This window comes from Vulpes vulpes, chromosome 1 (assembly GCF_048418805.1).
Source record: "Vulpes vulpes isolate BD-2025 chromosome 1, VulVul3, whole genome shotgun sequence".
NCBI lineage: Eukaryota > Metazoa > Chordata > Mammalia > Carnivora > Canidae > Vulpes > Vulpes vulpes.
In genome coordinates, this window is record NC_132780.1 from 143,802,307 (window position 1) to 143,823,058 (window position 20,752).

Consider the following 20,752-nt stretch of genomic DNA (forward strand, 5'->3'; position numbering starts at 1 on the left):
AGGTTGCTGGTCTACCAGCAGTGTGTAAAATTTCCTATTTTCTCATATTCTTGTATGACCAGCCTTCTTCATTTAAGCCAATCTGAGCATGAGGCGACATTTCATTGTTATTGGAACTGATATTTTTCTGATTGTGAGGTTAAAAATCTTTTAATATGTTTTTTATTGGCCTTTTGTTTTTTTTGTGAATTCCGTGTTCATATTTTTTTGCCCATTTTTCCCTTAGACCATCTTTTTCTCTTTTTAAATTTCATATTGATTTGTAGGAATTCCTTTATATATCCTGGATAACTTACTCTTCCTCAACTATATGCAGTATGAATATTTTCTTCCATTTGTGGCTTTTAACTATGCTGTTGTGTCTTTTGTCATGAAAAGTTTAAATTTTGATAGATTTACTATGATTTATGTTTTCTTCTTGTTTAAGCAATCTTTTCTGACCTCAAAGTTAAAAGCATTTTCCTATATTTTTTCAAAGTTTAGATTTTGTATATACATCTTTAATCAACTCAGTTTTCTGTGGGGTGTGTGTGTGTGTGTGTGTGTGTGTGTGTATGAACAGTGTATGTGTGAGAGTTAAATTTTTTTCTCATATGAAAATGCTGTTGTTTTGTCCCCACATTATTACTGAAAGACCAAAGTTTCCCTATGGACTTTTTGGTTCCTATCATATGTGAAATTCCCATATATGCTTTCATCTGTTTGATAGTTCTGTTCTGTAGACTACTTGTTCTTTCTTTTTGGCAATATCACACTGTCTACCATAACTTTATAAAAATCCTTAATATTCTATTAGGGCACTTCCTTTCTCCTTGTTCTTTCTTTTCAGTTTTCTTATATATTGTTGGAAGTTTACTTTTTTCATGTGAATTTTAGAAACAGGCTATCTGTTTATCAAGTTTCACAAAAAACCTAAGATATTTGTTGGAATAATATGATATTCCAATAATAAGATATTTGTTGGAATAATATTTGTAGACTAATGTCAAAAAATTACCATCTTTGTTACATGAAGTCTTCCCATTTGTGAATATTTTGTATGTATAAATAAATATATGTGTGTATGTATGTGTATAGATAGATAGTTTTTACGTCCTTTGATAATTGCTTTAAAATATTTCCATAAAATTGTTATTCATTATTTACTGGATTTAAGTACTTTATGGTTATTTTATAGATTATTTTTATTTCTATTGTGAAGTGGAACTTTTATCTGTTATATGAACAAATTTTGTTCATGTAGAGGAATATTCTATGCTGGTGCATAGAAATGTTACTGATTTTTATATGGTCATCTCAGTATTAACCTTTTCAAACCTGTCCCTGATCTGGGGAGCTTGTGATTTTATGTTAAACTTGATATCTGTCCTTAAAAGGGTTAATGACATTTTCTTTGGTTACTTTTTTTAATGCCATGATACATATGTGAGGGTCAAAGTTTCTAAGATGACAGCCAGAGCAAGGTCCAAAAAGTATTTATTGCAAGTTGTCTTTGCTCAGTCTGTTCATTCGCAACAATGGTTTGGACTAGATATACTTGTGTTGTCTCTTTCATCTTGTTTTTTGCCCACATAGCAGCTGTATCAGTAAGTAGAGTTCTGCTTTCTTGGGTATTTAGAAATGTTAATTCTAGTTTATGTTAACAATTTTCTGTATATTTATTTTCTTTCAGATTAAGCATATTTCTAAAGGAAATGGTAAGAATTGATTGAAATGCATAGAGTGTTTCTGAAGTTTCTTTTATTCAGCAAGATAAGTAACAATTTCTTTCCTACTTTTAACAGTAAATGCTGAAGATTTTGATGAACAAAAGGATATTTCAGAAATCAATTTAGGTGGGTTCAATTTCTGTACTATTAATGCTCTGAAATAATTTTAAATCTTGTGCTACAATTGCTTTATAGCAATTATGATAGGGTATTGGGTAACCTTAGGAGAGAAATATCTATTGGTGCTTCATTTGAATTCGCAGTTTCTGAAAAATGGAAATGTGGGAAGAGAATAATGGTTAGACCTAATTTTCTAGAGGAACTAGTGAATGCCTCATGGATCTAGAAATACATAACATGACTTTGGTTTACAAAAACTTCAGGTTTTTTGTATTTATTTATTTTTTAAATGAAAGAAAAGTAGATGATTACTCTGCTTGCTACACACATGTGTATATGTATGTATGTATACATGTGTAGTATATGCCTAGGGTTATATTTAGTAGGGGGAAAACCCCAACCCCTCTACTGGTGTATCATATTCATTAGCAGCTGTTTGCTCAGGACTTAGGGATGAGTGTAAAGGTGTTTCCATTTCAACACTTGTCTATAAACATTTTTCTTGAAGAACTCCATCAGTCTGGTCCATTACTGAGAGGAGAGAGAAGCTTGGGTTATCGTCTCTTTTCTCTCTCTTACTCTGCTTCTAAAATGAGGAGAAGCCTTTACATTCTGGATATCTTTGGTTAGGTTTGGCAAGAAACAGAGATATTTATGATCTTAAATACCTTGTGGTTTACAAAAGCTTTATCACCAGTTGCATTTATAATTGAGGTTATATGTCAAAAGCCACAGTAAAGGGGATGCCTGGATGGCTCAGTGGTTGAGCATCTGCCTTTGACTCAGGTTGTGATCCCAGGGTCCAGGGATCAAGTCCCACAATGGGCTCCCAGTAGGGTGCCTGCTTCTCTCTGCCTACATCTCTGCCTCTCTCTCTCTCTTCATTTCTCATGAATAAATAAATAAAATCTTAAAAAAAACTGTAGTAGAGTAAGTGCTGTTACCATTTTGTAGGAAGATGACAAGGAAGTTCCTTGTGGTTGAGATAGTGATTGGGCTCATCTCCAGGTCTTCTGATTCAGCTCAGTGCGATTTGAAGACTACAAAACTCAAAAAAACCATACCTAAGGGATGAATTTCTGTGGCTTTGTCCCACTTACAGGGAAGGCAGGCTCATTGATATATAATTGGAAAAGCATGAAACAATTTTAAAGAAATAGTTTGATCAGGTAAATTGGTGAATGGGCCCCAAGACTTCAGAGCCAGGCATCAAATTCTCTCTCTTTAGTGCCAGGCAATCAAGGTGTATGGACTTGGGAGGATTTGCTGTAGTTTATACAGAGTTGGGACTAGAATTAGAGTTTTATTGATCTTGCCCTGATTTCTCCAGACCAAATAATTCTTTTACCTGAGAGCCACTCTTTATGTTTCTTCTCCACCAACCCCTCTGAGCTGTGCCTCCAATGAAGAAATCTTACCATGTGGATTTTTTTCTTTCCAACCCTGCTGCCAGAATTATTAAGGTTGCCCATACAGCCAGATCCTACATCACAAAAACTGTTTGGGAAAAATCACAGAAAGGGAATTGTCCTCTTTTTGTCTTCTCTTTATGCTTCACGTTTTAACCTTCTACCCCAACATTTGTTGCCATCAGTGTTTTCATTTCAGTAAAAGCAATTCCCTCTTCTAGTATATGTGCTGCCGAAGCGAGCACGGCAATTCCCTCTTCTAGATCAGAGGCTCAGAGCCTCTGATTCTTATCTTTCTCTTAACATACTTACCATCTATCAGCAAATGCAATTGGGTTGACCATCAGATTGTATCACGGGTTGTGACTTAGCACTTTCTCTTTTCCTGCCCTGGCCTAAGCCATCTGGTCTGGCCAGGTTCTTGCAGCCTCTCAACTGCCCTTGCTTTCCTGCCCTCCCCCTGCATAGGCTATTCCTCAGAGTAGAAAGAGGTCTCCTCTGGAAGGATTCAGGCAATGTGTGGGACGCCTGGGTGGTTCAGCAATTGAGCGTCTGCCTTTGGCTCAGGTAGTGATCCCGAGATCCCTGGATCGAGTCCCACATCAGGCTCCCTGCATGGAGCCTACTTCTCCCTCTGCCTGTGTCTCTTCCTCTCTCTCTCTCTCTCTCTCTCTGTATCTCTCATGAGTAAATAAATAAAATCTTAAAAAAAAAAGGGATTCAGGCCATGTCACTTCTCTTATCCACTCTCCCAGTCTTCCGACATTGGCCAGTGATGATTGACATCTCGTACAACATAGAACACACGCCCTAGAACCTTGATTCCCAAGGTGTATTCCACAGGCAGTATCACCTATACCACCTAAGAGTTCTCTAGAAATGCAGCATCTTTGGTCTATCTGAGACCTACAGAAGCAGCACCTCCATGTGGATGGACCCCGGCAGATTCCCTGCAAATTAAAGTTTGAGATGAACTGACCCTGGCCAGCCATCTGGTCTTACTTTTTTACTGCTCTCTCCCCTACTTACTTGGACTCTTCAGCCACCCTGACCCCCTAGCTATTCCTCTACAGAGGTGATTCTCAGTGTGTGGTTCCTCCCAACCAGCAGCATCAGTATCACCAGAAAACTTGTCAGAAGTGAAAATTCTTAGGCTCTGCCCTAGACTTGCTGACTGAGAAACCCTCAAGAGATTTTCATGCTGAAATTTAGAAAGTTGCTCTAAGACATCAAGGTTTTCTTGTATCATTTCTCTCTCTCTCTTTAAAGATTTTATTTATTTATTTGAGAGGGGGGGAGAGAGAGAGAACACAGAAGGAGAGGGAGAAGCAGACTCCTTGCTGAGCAGAGAGCCCAACTCAGGGCTCGATCCCAGGACCCTGAGATCATGACTCGAACTGAGGGCAGATGCTTAACTGACTGAGCCACCCAAGTGCCCCCTGCCTCATTTCTATTTGCTTTTGCCCTTGCCATCAATACTCTTCTTTTATCTCCCACTCCATCAGATTTCTGCTTCAATGCCACCTCCTCAGAGAGGTCATCCTAAACCACCCTTTATAAAATATCAACCCTCCCACCCTTCACCACTTTTCTCCCCTATTTTTTTATTGCTCTTTTCACCGTCTGCTACTCAACATTTATTTGTCTCTCCTCCGTCTCCAGTCAAGAATGTCACCTCCTTCAGGGCTTCATTTTGTGCTCGCTTTGGTAGCACATATACTAAAACTTGAGGGCTTTGTTTTATTCTCTGCTACGTCCCTAGCATGTAGAACAAAGTCTTGCACATAATAGGTGCTTAATAAGTCTATGCTGCCCGAGCAGATTGGTCAATGAATCTCCTGAGGCTTATTTTTTTTTCATTTTTATTTTTTAGAGAGAGAGTGCATGCGTACTCTAGGATGCAAGCAGGGATATGATGGGTGGGGGAGGGGGCAGGGAAGGGGCAAGGACGGGGAAGGGGGCAGGCAGAGGGGGAGAGAGAGAGAGAGAGAGAGAGAAAGAGAGAGAGAGGGAAGGAGAGAGAATCTTAAGCAGGCTCCATGGAGTCTGACAGGGTGCTTGATTCCAGGATCCTGAGATGATGACCTGAGCAGAAATCCAGAGTCAGATGCCCAACTGAGCCACCCAGGTGCCCCTCTTGAACCTTATTTTTAATGGGTATCTGTTTCTTTGGGAAGTGCTCCCGGCTCCCCCATTGCTGCACTCTCTTACCCCTGCAGGACCCCATCTATGCTGACCAACCTAGGGGCCAGGGTCTGAATGAGCTTGTTCCTATCACTCTAGAGGAGCCCAGCTGTCATCTTCATCCCTAATCCAGACCAATGTCAGAAAATGCAGGTGTTTGTTCATGACAAGCCTAAGCCAGAGTGTGAATAGACCAGCACATACTCCACCTCGTGAAAAGGAAATTCAAAACCTGGGTCCTATTTCCCATAGGGTAGTGATATAGATGTTGTTTTTGTTTAATTTTGCTGTTATCATATGCAGAAGTTAGGTTTATGGAGGTTAAGAAATATGTGCATGAGGAAAGAGATCGTGATGCTTTATTTCATCATTAGCAAGTGAAACCATGACTCCTCTTAATACCTAAAACCCCGGTGGTGTCATTTACCATGAATGAGCCGTCAGCTTTGCCAAATGGGACCTCTGTGACCGTATGAGGCTATGATGATAACTCTCTAGCTTGATTTCCCAGCTGTAAATCAGGGGCTATTCTCAAAATGAAATACAATCCACTGACCCTGTTTGGAGTACTTTGTGTTTTACAGGGGAGGCTGTTTGTCAAACATGAGGGTTGTCATAAGAAAAGACATTCTTTCAAATCCTCATAAATTTTTCCTACCAGGATCTTCCCTTTTAAGAATCTTATTTGCAAAAACACGATGAGGCCAGAATCAAGGAATACCATAATGGAGAAAGTTTATTATGCTAAGCTCCTGACAGCAGATATTTGGAGATACAGACTGAATGGATCAATACATAGTTGTCTGATCTTTATTGCAAGAGCATCATCTTGACCTTGGCTTTGGAGGGTACCATTATTTTTGTCATGGGACAGAGCAAAACCAAGTCATTTACCTAGGTTCACAAGGAAGGATAGAACAATAGCAGAAAGGACTTTGGATAGGAAGTCAGGAGTTCTTAAGCCCACTCAACTGCTGACCACCTAATGCATTACTTCCTGTCTCAAGACTCCCTTGTGCCCCCTGAAGTCCTAAGAGGTTTGGAGTCAATGATCAAAAAGATCCCTTCTAACTCATTTCTTACTTTTAAGATTCTTGGACAAGGTTTCTTGTTCCAAAATGAAGACAAAGGATGTGATAATACACAATATTGATGGGCTATTTAGATTTACTCAATTAGAGGGAATTTTGAATTGCTTCCAAAGACTTTGACAAAAGACTAACAATGCAAGATTTATAATGGAAAAGATTAATTTTATTATGAGAGATGCCTTTCAGTAATGCTCGTTCAAATATTTCTTCTTCTTTTTAATCTGCCTCTAGCTGCAGGCTTGGACCTCTTTCAAGGGGACATCCTCCTGCAGGTGAGTATCTTCCGAAGACACAATAGCATTCCTCAGGACTGGCTGTTTTTTTATTACTAGGAGCCTCTGCTGTGTCCAACCCTGGGCTGGACACTGTGGAGAACATGCAAGAATCTAATCTATCATCTATACCCACAAGAGTTTCCACTGTCGCTGATGATGACAAAGACAGATGAAAAATTAACAAACTGTACAAAGAATCTGTAATTATCACATTACTTGTTCACCCAACTTTCCTAGTAAGTGAAGACTGAGAAGGAAATGCACCAATATGTTTAAAATGGCTATCTCAGTTTTTAGAAATTGAAGATCTTCTAAATTTAGTTCTTAATAATTTCTCTGCACTTTCCAAATTGTCTGTAATGAATTAGTATTGCTTTTGTAATCAGAATACAAACACTCTCGTTTGAATCGTATGATAGGTTGTTTGTGGTATGAAAGTTCAGCAGAGGAGGAGGCCAGGGGGCCTCAAGAATTCACCTTCCCAGTCTTCTTTGTCTTGTTTCCACAGAACTCCAGAAATGGCCTGAGAGATCCTGAAGCCAGGTGGAAGTTCCCCATTCCTTACATTCTGGCTGACAATCTGGGTAATGTTAATTGTTTTAATTAGAAGCTTTGGGTTTTACTCTTCTCTCCCCTGCTCCTCCTATTCATCAGCTTCGGATTGGGAGTAACACCAATGCATCTGAGGGTTTCCAAGCCCTGATGATTCTTTATCCTGTGAGATGAAAGGCATAACATTATATTGACCCAGTGCTACTTAACCAGTCTGAGATACAGTGCATTGAATGGTAATTTTAAAAATTACAGAGTATCAAACAATAATTGTAAAAGGGCAGAACACATTAACATGTTAATGAAACCAAAAAGCACCCTGAAGAATAAAAGTACAGAAATATAATTTGGCTTCACAACCATGAAAAAATTTTCGCTTTCAAGACTAGTTTAGCTGAATCTAAATATATTTTCAGCATACTGATTTCTTCCACTTTTGTTATGAGACAAACATTCTGAACTTTTGAGAAAGAGAAAAATCTGTATTTCATATGTTCAGAGTCCTTGTTCCTCAGTATTAATAATTTCAATTCTCTCTCAGGATAAAGGGCGGGTTAAGTTATAGTTCACTCATTGTTGGAAATAATACTCAGGGGAAATAAGTAAATATTTGAAGCCATGGTGGACCCTGGCTGACCTCAAGCAGGTGACTGACAGCTGAGCAGCCAGGATGATGCAATGCTTACAAGGCTTATACCACATGGATGGAGGTAGATCAAAGGAGAGGGGGAGCTGGGACAAGCTTGCTCAATCTTAACAGACCCTAGGCTGCTCCCACTCTCAGGAGATAGAGCTTATGTTTCCCTATTTTCCACCACTGTCATCAGTGCTGATCCCTTTTCTGGAGGAGAGTGAGATATAAACAAATGCTGTTGTTCTCAGTGATTGTTTTGGAAATTTGAGGTTTTATTCCTCCCAGTGTTTGGTGGCACACCTTCAAATTCACAGAGCACTCATATTTATTGGAATGCGATTGGAGAAACATCAGCTTTCCAGAGGTGTATTTTTTCCCCATTGCAATTTTTCTTCCTGTCTATTGCACCTGCACTATCCTCCCTTCCATCAAGACATAGACACACTCATTGAATCACCAATATGTGCTGGACATGGTGCCTTCACCAAATATTTGATTTAAGCTTCACCCGGCCTCTGTGAGGTGTTAAGTCAGTGCCTCTCAGACTTTTATGTACATAAGGCTCTGCTGAGGATTTTGTGGAATTGCAGAGTAGGTCGGGGGGTGGGGTCTCAGATTCTGCACCACCCCCCAAGTGATGCTGGTGCTTTTGGGCTGCTGGCCATAGCTTGAGTAGCAAGGTCTCTTTAGCTGCAGGTTGGTGACAGATTAAGAGAGTAAGATGGAAGACAGGTGGCCTGAAATAAGGTAGCAGCAGTAGTGGCTCTTAAGTACCCCACATGAGAATCACTTTTAGTGTAAAAAAAAAAAATTGGATGCCTAGGCCTATACCATTGCAAAAAAGCAAACATCCTAGAATTTCATATTTGTATACAATTCTTTTATTAAGTTAGATTTACACAGAGTAAAATACACAAATCAGTGTAAAAGCCAATGACTTTTGATAAATGCGTATGTAACCCATTCTCCCATCACTCCAGAAATTTCCCACGTGCTTGTACAGCCAATCTCTACCCACCTCTCCAAAACACTACCATTCCAATCACCTTTCCCTATAGATTGTTTTACCTGATTTATAGATAAATGGAATCATTTAGCATGTACTCTTTTGTATCTGGCTACTTTTGCTTAACATAGTTTTGAAGTTTTTCCATATTGTTGCAGGCCAGTAGTTCATTTTTTTTTTTTTTTACAACTCAGTAATGTTCCTCAGTAATATGGCAATTTTTTAAAGATTTTATTTACTGATTCATGGGAGACACAGAGAGAAAGGCAGTGACATAGGCAGAGAGAGAAGCAGGCTTCCTGCAGGGAGCCTGATGCGGGACTCGATCCCAGGATCCCGGGATCACGACCTGAGCCAAAGGCACTCAACCACTAAGCCACCCAGGTACCCCATTAATATGGCAATTGTTTATCCATTTTTCAATTGATGGACATTAAGTTGTGTTAAGTTTGAGCTCTTACGAAGAAAGATGGTATGATCATTCTTGTACAAGTCTGCATGGATAAATAAATATATATATATGTTATATATATATTTTGTCTTGAGCAAATTTCTAGAAATAGAATTGCTTGATCATATGACAAATATATGTTTAACTTTAGTAAAAAATGCCAAGCAGTTTTCAAAACTCGCTGCACCATTTTTCATTCTCACTAGCAATGTAGCTGTGTCCCACTTGCTCTACATTTTCAATAACATTGGTGGTGTTAATGTTTCTTAATTGCAGCCATTCTACTGGTTGCAAAATGGAATCTCACTGTGATTTTAATTTGCATTTCCTAATGACTAGATTGTTTTACCTGATTTATAGATAAATGGAATCATTTAGCATGTACTCTTTTGTATCTGGCTACTTTTGCTTAACATAGTTTTGAAGTTTTTCCATATTGTTGCAGGCCAGTAGTTCATTTTTTTTTTTTTTACAGCTCAGTAATGTACATTCTTGTACAAGTCTGCATGGATAAAAAAATATATCAACTTCTGAATTTCAATTGGAATATTTGGTCTATTTACATTTAATGTAATTATTGATATAAATTGATTTAGAAGTATTGGTTATTATTTGTCTCCTAGTTTTTATTTTATTCTTCTTTTCTTGCCTTCTTTTGGTTAAATCTAACAATTTAATATTTCATTTGGCTCTTGTAGTGGCTTTTTAGCTCAACCCTTTTGTCTTATTTTGTGAGGCTTTGTCACAGGAATTACACAATTTGTAGCCTTCACATGTAACAGTATACTTAGACTTAACAGTGTGCATTTTGCATAAAATGTAAGCATTTTACAACAGTATCATTCCATTTATACCCCTTCCTTTCATGTATTGTTGGCTTATATATATTTTCAACCACATATTTTATTTATTTATTTATTTATTTATTTATTTATTTATTTATGATTTTATTTATTCATTCATGAGAGACACACACAGAGAGGCAGAGACACAGGCAGAGGGAGAAGCAGGCTCCGTGCAGGGATCCCGACGGGGGACTCGATCCCGAGTCTCTAGGATCACGCCCTGGGCTGAAGGCGGCGCTAAACCACTGAGCCACCGGGGGCTGCCCAACAACATATTTTTATAAACCTCATAATACAGTGTTATCATTTTTTGCCCTTTAATCAGTTGTCTCAGAGTAATCAATGAAGAAAAGTAGTCTTTGTATTTGCTTTTATACTTGCAATTTCTGGTGTTGTTCATTCCTCCTGGAGATGTGAGTTCCTAACTGGTTTCTTTTCTCTTCAGCCTAAAGAACTTCCTCTACCATTTTTTTTTGTTTTAAAGTAGGCTCCATAACCAGTGTGGGGCCCAATATGGGGCTTGAACTCTCAACCCTGAGATCAAGACCAATGCTAGATCAAAAGGTCAATGCTTAACTGACTGAGCCACCCAGGCACCCCTTCCTTTAACATTTCTTGTTAAAAACAAAAACAAAAACAAAAACAAATTCTCTTCTTTCTCCAAAATAATCTCTTTACTGTCTTCATTTTGAGGGGCATTTTTTACTGGAAATAGAATTTAATTTAATAGGTTTTTATTCTTCTTTAAAGTTACAATTATCGTCTTTTTCTTTTCCCCATTTTGTTATGAAAAATCTTAAATATATGAAAAGCTGAAAGAATTGTGAAGTGAACACTCATATACTCATCACCTACATCATACAAACAGCATTCTGCTATATTTGCTTTATCTTATTAATCCATCCTGTCCATCCTTCTATCCATCTATAGATGTATTCAATTTCTGATACATTTCAAAGTAAATTGCAGGGACAGTATGCTTTACTCCAAACACTGCGGCATGTGTATCTTTAACTAAAGTCTAATATTTGTTTATGGTTCTTTTTTATGTAACTGTACATAGAGTAAAATGGATGGAGTCTTAAGCGTACAGTTCAATGAATTTTAAAATATTTATGAATCTTGTAACTTATACATTACACTTATACAATGTAAAAATATGCATGCAACTCCTATTAAGATATGGAGCACTTTTATTATCCCAGAAAATTCTCTCATGTTCGTTCATAGTTATTCTTATCCTTTCAGAAATAACAATTTGTTGTTGTTGTTTTATTTTTTTTTAAAGATTTTATTTATTTATTCACGAGAGACACACACAGAGAGAGAAAGAAGCAAAGACACAGGCAGAGGGAGAAGCAGGCTCCATGCAGGGAACCTGATGTGGGACTCAATCCTGGGTCTCCAGGATCAGGCCCTGGGCTGAAGGCGGCGCTAAACCGCTGAGCCACCCAGGCTGCCTTTGTTGTTTTAATCATAGATGAGTTTGCCTGTTCTAGAATTTCATGCAAACAGAATCATATTTTATGCTTTTTTCAGTTACTCAGTAAAATGTTTTTGAGATTCACGAATGTTGTTGTATGCATCAATAACTTTTCCTTTTTATTATTGAGTGGCATTCCATTGTATGAATACAGTATATGACAGCTTTTTCAACCAATCTCCTGTTGATAGACACCTGGGTTGATTCTATGCTTGAGTGTTTATGAATAACTTACTATGAACATTCTTGTACATGCCTGTTTTGAATATATGGTTTTATATTCATGTCTCCTGTGTAAATATCTAAAGTGAAATTGCTGGGTTATAATACAGATGTAGGTTTAGTGTTGGATCTCATTTAAAGTGCTTGTACCATTTTACAGACTTCAACAAACAATGAATGAATGTTCATTTACTCTACATCCTTGCCAAAATTCATTGTTGTTATTCTTTTTAATTCTAGCCACCATGCCGGTGAACATATAATGGCAATTAATTGTGGTTTTAGTCTACTTATTGCTGTTTTACTTTCTTTTTGTTTACTTATTGGTCATTTGTATGTCTTCCTTTGTGAATATCTGTTTAGATCGTTTGCCCATTAAAAAAATTAGTTATTTGTCTCTTCTACTTTGAGTTGTAGGAGTCCTTTATATATTCTAGATACAAGTTTTTTGTCAGATATGTATTTTGCAAATACAGTTACATTGTCTCTGGAGTATTTTCCTAACTTTTGTGGAAACTTAACTGTCTTGGGTACAAATGTTTATATTATAAATGTTACTAAGAATAGATAAAATTTCATGAAAATCTTTCAGTAGGTTTAGTGCATACTCTTGTTGTTGTTATCTATGTTGTTTCCACAAGTAATTTATTGATTATTCCACTGATTATTTATTTAATGACATTAATATAATCTTATGACATCTGAGCTGTGGAATCAGTTTATTAAATGAAATAAGGGCCAGGAAAACATAAGGTAAGTACTTTGTAAAGTGCTAAGAATTATAAACTCTTTGAGAGAATGCACAAAATCAAATGTACAACAAATACAACTTTATATAACCGAGCTTAATTTTTAACTTAGAGCTCTACTTTCAATGAGTTGATGGGATAGAAAAAAGAAAACACACATACTAAGTAAAATATAATCTCTATTCCTCTGGAGTATCTTTCCTCCCCACCTCATGCTTGTCTTACGCAATGCCAGGGTGTGTGTATGTGCGGCGAAAGGAAAAACATTTGATCATTGGTCACTGGTCCTAACCTACAGGTCACTAATAAGCCCCTACTGTTCTGGCCTCTTCAGGTTCATTAGGCTTCTGCTGCTTTCATTCCAAGTTTGGGTTATAAAAATATTTTCCAAGGCTGTTTCCAGTGCTACCTGTTTAGTCTTGTCATCTTTCCACATGTCTTGCAGGGAAGCAGGTTAACATCACATGTGCTTCTTATGCTTCCAGAACCCATAAACCTTTCTAAACTCTGCTCTCTTCCTCCAGCAAGAGGGGGTATCTTATTAGACTGGGGTAAGCACCATTCTCATTGCTTCTCTCCAAGTGCTTTATTTACATAGAAGACAGAAATGAGTTGCAATCATTTCTATCTTCTGCTCTGCAGTGTGACTCTCCTGAGGCAGTGTGCTCAGGATCTTCACTTGAATGGGGAAAGGGGGAGAGAGGAAATGAGGTAGTTTGTTTATAATTTTGTCCAATTACACATACAGGTATATTCTTATCATTAGGTCTATTTACATTATGCATTTAAAGTTCGCACTTAATGTTTATGTACACGACTAGTTTTGTAGTTTTAGTTTACAAGGAATCTACTTACTACCAAAAAATGTAGACCATAGACCTCTGTGAATTTCATGTGGTGGCAAGATTTTCTCTAAACTATGTTATGTGTATTATCTAGGTGGCAAGATCTTCTCTAAACTATGTTATGTGTATTATCTAAGATCTAAATAATGTTCACTGATATTTTTACTGGTTTCTGCAGGGCTGAATGCCAAAGGAGCCATTCTTTATGCTTTTGAAATGTTCCGCCTCAAGTCCTGTGTGGATTTCAAGCCCTATGAAGGAGAGAGCTCATATATCATATTTCAAAAGTTTGATGGGTAAGTATGAAATTTTACAGAGTATGTAATCATGCATTCTTTTGTTTATAAAACTGATACATGTCTTTCTTTTTTTCTGATACATGTCTTTCAAAAGAAGAAACTAGGAAGAAACTTAAAGCAAAATAAAATCTTTTTCTGTGAATTTTAAAATTCAATAACATTTTTAATGCCCTAGATGGAGAAGGAGTTGCTTAGACACCTCTGGGCCATAAGGAGATTTATTTAGATTCTTTTCCTGGGTTTAGGTCATGATTTAAATTACAGTACTTTTTCTAAACTCAGTTGTATTAAAATATAAATTATAAACCCCTTTTTATGGTATTCCTTTAAATTATGCTACTCTGTTGGCTGGATTTCTTTGAGAAGTTCTAGATGTAATTTGTAGTTATTTATTTCCCAGGAAAAATAAATGGTATATCAAGAAAAAGTTTCTCTTTTTCAGTGGCATTTATGTCAGTCAACCTGGGCTAGATGAGGCTGGAAAGCCAAGCTAACATCTGCCTTGATTGCATGTTTGTGTCTTTAAAGCCCAACTGGAGACATTTCCTCCTGCTGCTCCCAGATTGCCTCTAGGTGTTGCCTGGATTTGGTTGTCTAGTTCTGCTAGTGTTTTTGTTAATTATGGTTGGATAACAGAGATGAGGAAGGAAGTTAACACCTGCTTTTGCCCCTTAAGAAAAAAAATGGAAGGGATCCCTGGGTGGCGCAGCGGTTCGCCTGCCTTTGGCCCAGGGTGCGATCCTGGAGACCCTGGATCGAATCCCACATCGGGCTCCTGGTGCATGGAGCCTGCTTCTCCCTCTGCCTGTGTCTCTGCCTCTCTCTCTCTCTCTCTCTGTGACTATCATAAATAAATAAAAATTAAAAAAAAAAAGAAAAAAAAATGGAAAATATAGTAGAAAAAAAATAAAATTGTGATGACCACTTAGATACCAGTTAAGTACCTTACTTACTTGAGTAGTTGCTCTCTTGGCTCAGGCTTTTATTAAAACACAAATTTATGTACACCTAGTATGTGCCGGAAAGTATGCTAGTCTCTAGATACAAAGAACCATAAGACACAGTCTTAGATCTCATAAGGTTTAGAGTTGGCAATTGGCAATAGTGGAGAGACAACAAGGGGAAATAGTTAGATATGCTATGAGGAGTGCTCTGAGCCACAAGAAGACATAGGGGCAGAGGAGAAAGAGGGACAAAATGGGGATGGGAAGGGAGGGAGACCCAGAGAGAAAGGGGAAAGGAAGAAGAAGGAAGAGAAAGAGGAAGAGAAGAGAGACTGAAGAACAAAAGCAAACACAAACACGAATCTGGCTTGCCTGGAGAACTCACTAAGTTCTGAGTGTCTGAAGCTTTGTATGTAAGGGGCAGAGTGGTGGGCCATGGAGCCAGGACCATAAACAAGAACCTGGTCAGAGATAAACCATATATGAGGAAATCCACCATTCTGTGCATGATTTATGATATGCTCAGGTTTCCATTTTAGAAAAATTACTCTAGCAACAGTGGATAAAGAATTGAAGTGGCAGCATGACTGGTGGCAGGAGACCAATTAAAGAATGTCCCAACTGTCCAGGACAGAAATAAAAAGGGACCTGCACTGAAGAAGAATAGTTGAAATGAAGGAGCAGGACTGGATTTCAGAACTATGAAAACAGGGGACTTCTCAGAAGCTGGTTGTTAGGGGCACCTGGGTGGCTCAGTGGTTGAGCATCTGCTTTTGGCTCAGGTCGTGATCTTGGGGTCCTGGGATCGAGTCCCACATCACAATCCTCTCAGGGAGCCTGTTTCTCCATCTGCCTGTGTCTCTGCCTCTCTCTCTGTGTCTCTCATGAATAAATAAATAAAGTCTTTATTTTTAAAAAAGGTAGTTCTTAGTTCATGTGAGGGGTTAAGAAGAAAGAGGAATCAAGGGTGTCTGTTTGATTTTTGATTCAATGACTGTCAAGTAGTAACTTCATCCTCTGAGCCTGGCAATACTGTCAGAAGAACCACTTTAGGGATAAGATAGTCAATGTGTTTCTGAACATGTCCTGAGGTTCTTCTGGATCACATAAGTGGAGATAACCAATAGTATTTGCACAGTTTCTTTTCATGTGAAGATAAAACATGTAAAGTATAGCTTGGGCCTTGCCAAGAACACAGATTTTGGAGGTTCTCTGTTTTTGACCTTTTCGTCTTGTCCCTTGGCAGCATTTTAGCTTCAAGAAAGTGCCAAAGCCTTTAGTTATTTATTGAAGACTTCAGGAAAAAAAAAAGTTCATTTTCTTAACACTTTTATATCCATTTTTAGCTACCACTGTCTTTTCTCTCTCTCTCTCTTAAAAATAAAACTAAGCTAATGTGATCACTTTCCAAAAGTTCTTTCCTTCCTAGTAAAATTCTCCTGTCTTCTTTTCAGTTTTTAACTAAATCCCTGAAGTACTTGATAAAGAGGTAGGTCAACTTTGAGGGACATTCTCTGTAAAACCTGAATCTGGGAGATTCTTACTACCTGTGGCCAGGAGGGGGCTCTGTTACATTTAAATTAGGGGAAGGGAAAAAGAGAGGAAGAAGGTCAGTTGCAGGGGGGAGAAGCTGCACCAAAGTGCCCCGAATCCTTCAGGGTTCTGGTCCCCTGAAGCAAGATGTTAACTGGGTTCTTTTAGAAAGACAACGGAAAAGATTGAGAGCTGCAGAGTTGTGGCATTTTTGCAACTTACACATTTCCATTGGAGGAGGGATGTTAAAAAAAAAAAAGGTAAATAGTAAGTGCTTCCTCTGGATTTCGGATATTTCACGGAGTCAACTGATTTGGTAATGAAATGCTACTGTCAGAGAGGCAAATAGATCATGACCATGTTTGCATAACTCAGTGAGGTTACAAAAGATCATTGATTGTATTCTTAAAATTGGTGAATTTCATGGTATGGAAGTTATACCTTAACATGTTATTAGAAGATAATTAAGATCTACCTCAGAGTAGAAATCAAATCCATTAGCATTTGAGGGTATATGATATTAACAATCTCCAGGAAGGTGATGGCAAAGTAAGACAATGTGATTGTCACCAAAGAACTTGGAATCCATCGGTCTCTTTTAAAATTATGAGCAAATCTCTGAATCTGTTGAGCACTGGTTAGAGTATAGATCCTCTTCCGCAACTTAAAGCAGATAAGGAAACAATTCATGGAAGGCTTTGAATTTGCTAAGAGAGGTGAAAAGTTGGATTTATATTAAAAAAAAGACAAAATAATTGGGGTAAAAAGGGGAGCAAAATGCTGCACCATGTGGAATTTAGAGAATCTGGGAGAAGATCATGAGTCTACTGGTTTTTTTTTGAGAAGTTATGGGTCCTTCTTGCCCAGAGCCCTTCAGAAATGGTAGGTGGCCAGCTATGTGCTTTCATAACTCTGCAGATCCACTGACAGCCAAAGAAATGAATTGGCTTCTTCAATGCGGTTCTTGTTCGTGATCAAAGAACTTATACCTGTCCATTTAGGAAATTTGAAAATTCATTTAAGTATAAAGAAGGAAATTTAAATCACCCATAGCCACCACCTAGAGACAACTTAATATTGTGGTACAAAAGCAATGGCATTATTCTGTGGAATGCCCTTTGGGTTTGTGAAGGTGAGAAAGGATGCCAACTTTTACTTCTTTCTACCTGGTGCATTATTAGGATTGATTTGCCTCTGAGAATATGTCACTTTGATAATGCACCACAACTTTCAAAGCCTGCTTATTACTTCCTCCAGGAAATGTTGCTCATTTAGCCAGTCCCCTATTTTGAACTATTAGCTTATGAGGATCCTACTGATAATTTCTTTTTTAAATCAAACCTAACTTCCTTCAAATTTGTGTTCTGGAACCCTGTGAGTTACAGCCCCCTGAGAGTTCTTTAGGAGAAAACTTCCCTCTTCTCTTCTTTAAAGATGCTGGTCTGAGGTTGGCGATCAACACGTGGGACAAAACCTTTCCATTGGCCAGGGATGTGACTATAAGGCCATTATTGAACATGAGATCCTCCATGCTTTGGGATTTTACCATGAGCAATCAAGAACTGACCGAGATGACTATGTGAACATCTGGTGGGATGAAATTCTTCCAGGTGTGTAGAATCCCAAGTACTTGGGTGGGATTTGCTGTCATCTTTATCACTTGCTGGGACCAACCCTGGGATGTCCAGTCTCATCTGTGTGCAGATAGAAGCATCAGCTGGGAACACAGATAGGAAAAGGATTTGTTGGCCTTTCCTGTGGGCTGTGCTCATCTGATTATAACTGACACCAGATAAGGGCCTTAGGGAATTGTATATGTTGGCTAATTCAATGTTAACTGAAACTTAATCAGAAACTTTTGCTTTGTTTCAGTGTTTTCATTGAAAAGCTATCTAAAATGCTGTCTATTTTCCTGTTGTAGTAAACTGACATCCTCTGAGGATGTCATAGTCATTTTTCCAGATGTGAGATCACATGTAGGTCTAGGAGTCTGCATGAAGTTTAGTTGAACATCCGATGACCCTAATATATACTCAAGAACTTTCTTGGTTCTTTACCAAATCAATGATAGGTGTTTAAAAACAAAATAAAACAACAACAAAAATGAATTCTTTCATTTGAAATTGTCACTTCAATTGTGTTCATTCTGGCTGATAGCCTGAGTTCTAGTTAACCAAAATTTACTGGCCTTTCTTCCTCCTGTCTTACTCCTTCCTCTCTTCTAAGTACCTCCCTCCTTCTGCCTCCAGCCACATTATGCAAAGGATAATACAGTCCAGTTCACTTATTGTTAGTCAAGTATGTTATTCTACACATTTTTTGTGTTTTACAAACACAATTTTTGTGTTCCTTAGCTTCTTTAGACCTCCTTGGATACCACCTTTCCTAGTTGTTTGAGACAACTAAGTAGAGTGTTTTTGAGCATACCAAACATTTAAAAAAAATTATTTATTTATTTAAGAGAGAGCATGAGCACGGGGAGGGGCAGAGGGAGCTTGAAGCCTTGCAGCTGATCCCAGGACCCTGAGATCCCAGGATCCTGAGATCATGACCTGAGCTGAAGGCAGACACTTAAACCAACGGACCCACCCAGGTGACACCCCGCCCCTTTTTATAGATTTTGTTTAATTATTTGGGAGAGAGAAATTGAGAAAAAACACTTTTATTGATCAGTTTCCCAATGTGCTGAGAAAAAAAGTCAGTATTGTGTTTCTGAAAGCACCTGGTTTTTATTTAGGAATTAGTTCAGGAAGTGGAAAAACATTCTTTTTGGCAGCAAATTATTAATAAAACTTTAATGTATTAAAATGCCTCATCTATTAGCATATGTGGCTTTCACAAAGCAAATAATTGCTTTATAATTATCTGTTTTAGTTAGATTCTAATTTCATATGTGGGTTCGTATATAGCAGTGTATTTATAATGATTTTATATTTAGGGACTTGTAAGATCTTGTCATACTTTAAAATTAAATACAAAGCTCCAAAGAACTTCTGCCAAAACTAACTAATTTTGAAGTAAGGTGGATCAACGGTTCTCACATGAGGTAGGGTTAGGGATGGCTAATCATATCAAAATCACCTAAAGCGTTTCTCAATCTGGGTCCTTCCCACTACCTCATATTCTGATATGTCTATGAATGTGAAGTGGTGAGGAAAGAAGGAAAACTGTGTGGTTTGTGAAGACCTGATACAGCCAGGATTGACCCTGGCTGTATCACACACACACACACACACACACACACTTCTATCCATCTTACCACCCAACCACTGAGCTAGAGATCAAGTAATATTCTTCTTTGCCTCCCAGTCCAATCTAGAAAAGTATTGTGGGTATTCCCCTAGACATGAAATAACAGATCAAATTTAATGTATTTGTCTCCTGGATGTAATAGTGTTATAACCGGGTCTCTATAGGAGGGGAAGGAGAGTAGGGTCACTGGTCAAAGGATCTAATCTCCACTTGCAAGACTCGGGGCACTACTTGACTTTGTACATGCCTAGCGACTTGGATTTCCTACTTTCCTATACATAAACTTGGTTCTGTTGAATGTCAAATAAGGATGTAGAAAACATTCACGTTTTTAAGTATAAAGAACATAATGATTAGTGCTTTTAAAATGATTTTCAGCCAAATGAAGGTCCCTTTCTCAGAAGGAGCCAACACATTTGCCAGTGTAATTTTCAGACTTGCTCAGTTCTTGGTTGAACATGATTTACCCAACATGTGTTGCTTATTCCTATCTATATTTTCATCAGGTATAATTCCATATACCTAAATGTCCTGAACTGTTTTCAAATGACATGTCAGATCAATAAGATGGTAAGCAAGGGCAGTATTCTTGCTCAGGTAATTTATAACTTTCTTTGCATCTTGTCTTCAGTTGATGACAATCTTACCCTTCAACCTAAGGCAATACTGCGCTGGCAATGTGGTTCTGTCCTCAAATACATCTCCCATCTCTTAAGCCAGAATTGTGTTTTCTGAATCTGTTCTCTTAAACCAAGGAAAGACCTCAATTTCTAGGGTCTAGCAGGAGCCCACAGACTACAGCCTGTGGGCCATATTCACAGCCATGCCCATTTATTTACATATTTTCTATGGTTGCTTTTGTGCTACAAAAGCAGAGTTGAGCAGTTGTGTCAAAGACCATATATCTTGCAAAGTCAAAAATATTTTCTATCTGACCATTTACAAAAGATTTGCTGACTGGCCTCTGGTTTACAATATCACTTCCTCTTCTAGGCGCTCAGCTTTAAGTTCCCTGAAGGCAGGACCTTACCTGTCCTTACCACTGCCAGGGGCCACCTCTACTTAGCACAACTCCCAGTACGTAAAGAGTAGGCCCAGCAAGAATATGTTGAATAAAATTTTTTAAAAATTATTCAAAACAGAATCCTT

General features: G+C 38.0%; 1 protein-coding gene across 1 annotated transcript in view; it reads left to right on the forward strand.

The window, feature by feature from the left end:
- The first annotated feature begins 1,517 nt into the window (after window positions 1–1,517).
- MEP1A (meprin A subunit alpha) overlaps window positions 1,518–20,752 on the forward strand; it is a 33,148-nt gene continuing 13,913 nt past the window's right edge. Inside the window, exons 1-7 of the mRNA XM_025991214.2 lie at window positions 1,518–1,586; window positions 1,673–1,697; window positions 1,785–1,835; window positions 6,745–6,785; window positions 7,297–7,372; window positions 13,754–13,871; window positions 17,786–17,961. Of these exons, the coding sequence (XP_025846999.2) occupies window positions 1,518–1,586; window positions 1,673–1,697; window positions 1,785–1,835; window positions 6,745–6,785; window positions 7,297–7,372; window positions 13,754–13,871; window positions 17,786–17,961 (556 nt within the window). The remainder of the gene's footprint in view (window positions 1,587–1,672; window positions 1,698–1,784; window positions 1,836–6,744; window positions 6,786–7,296; window positions 7,373–13,753; window positions 13,872–17,785; window positions 17,962–20,752) is intronic.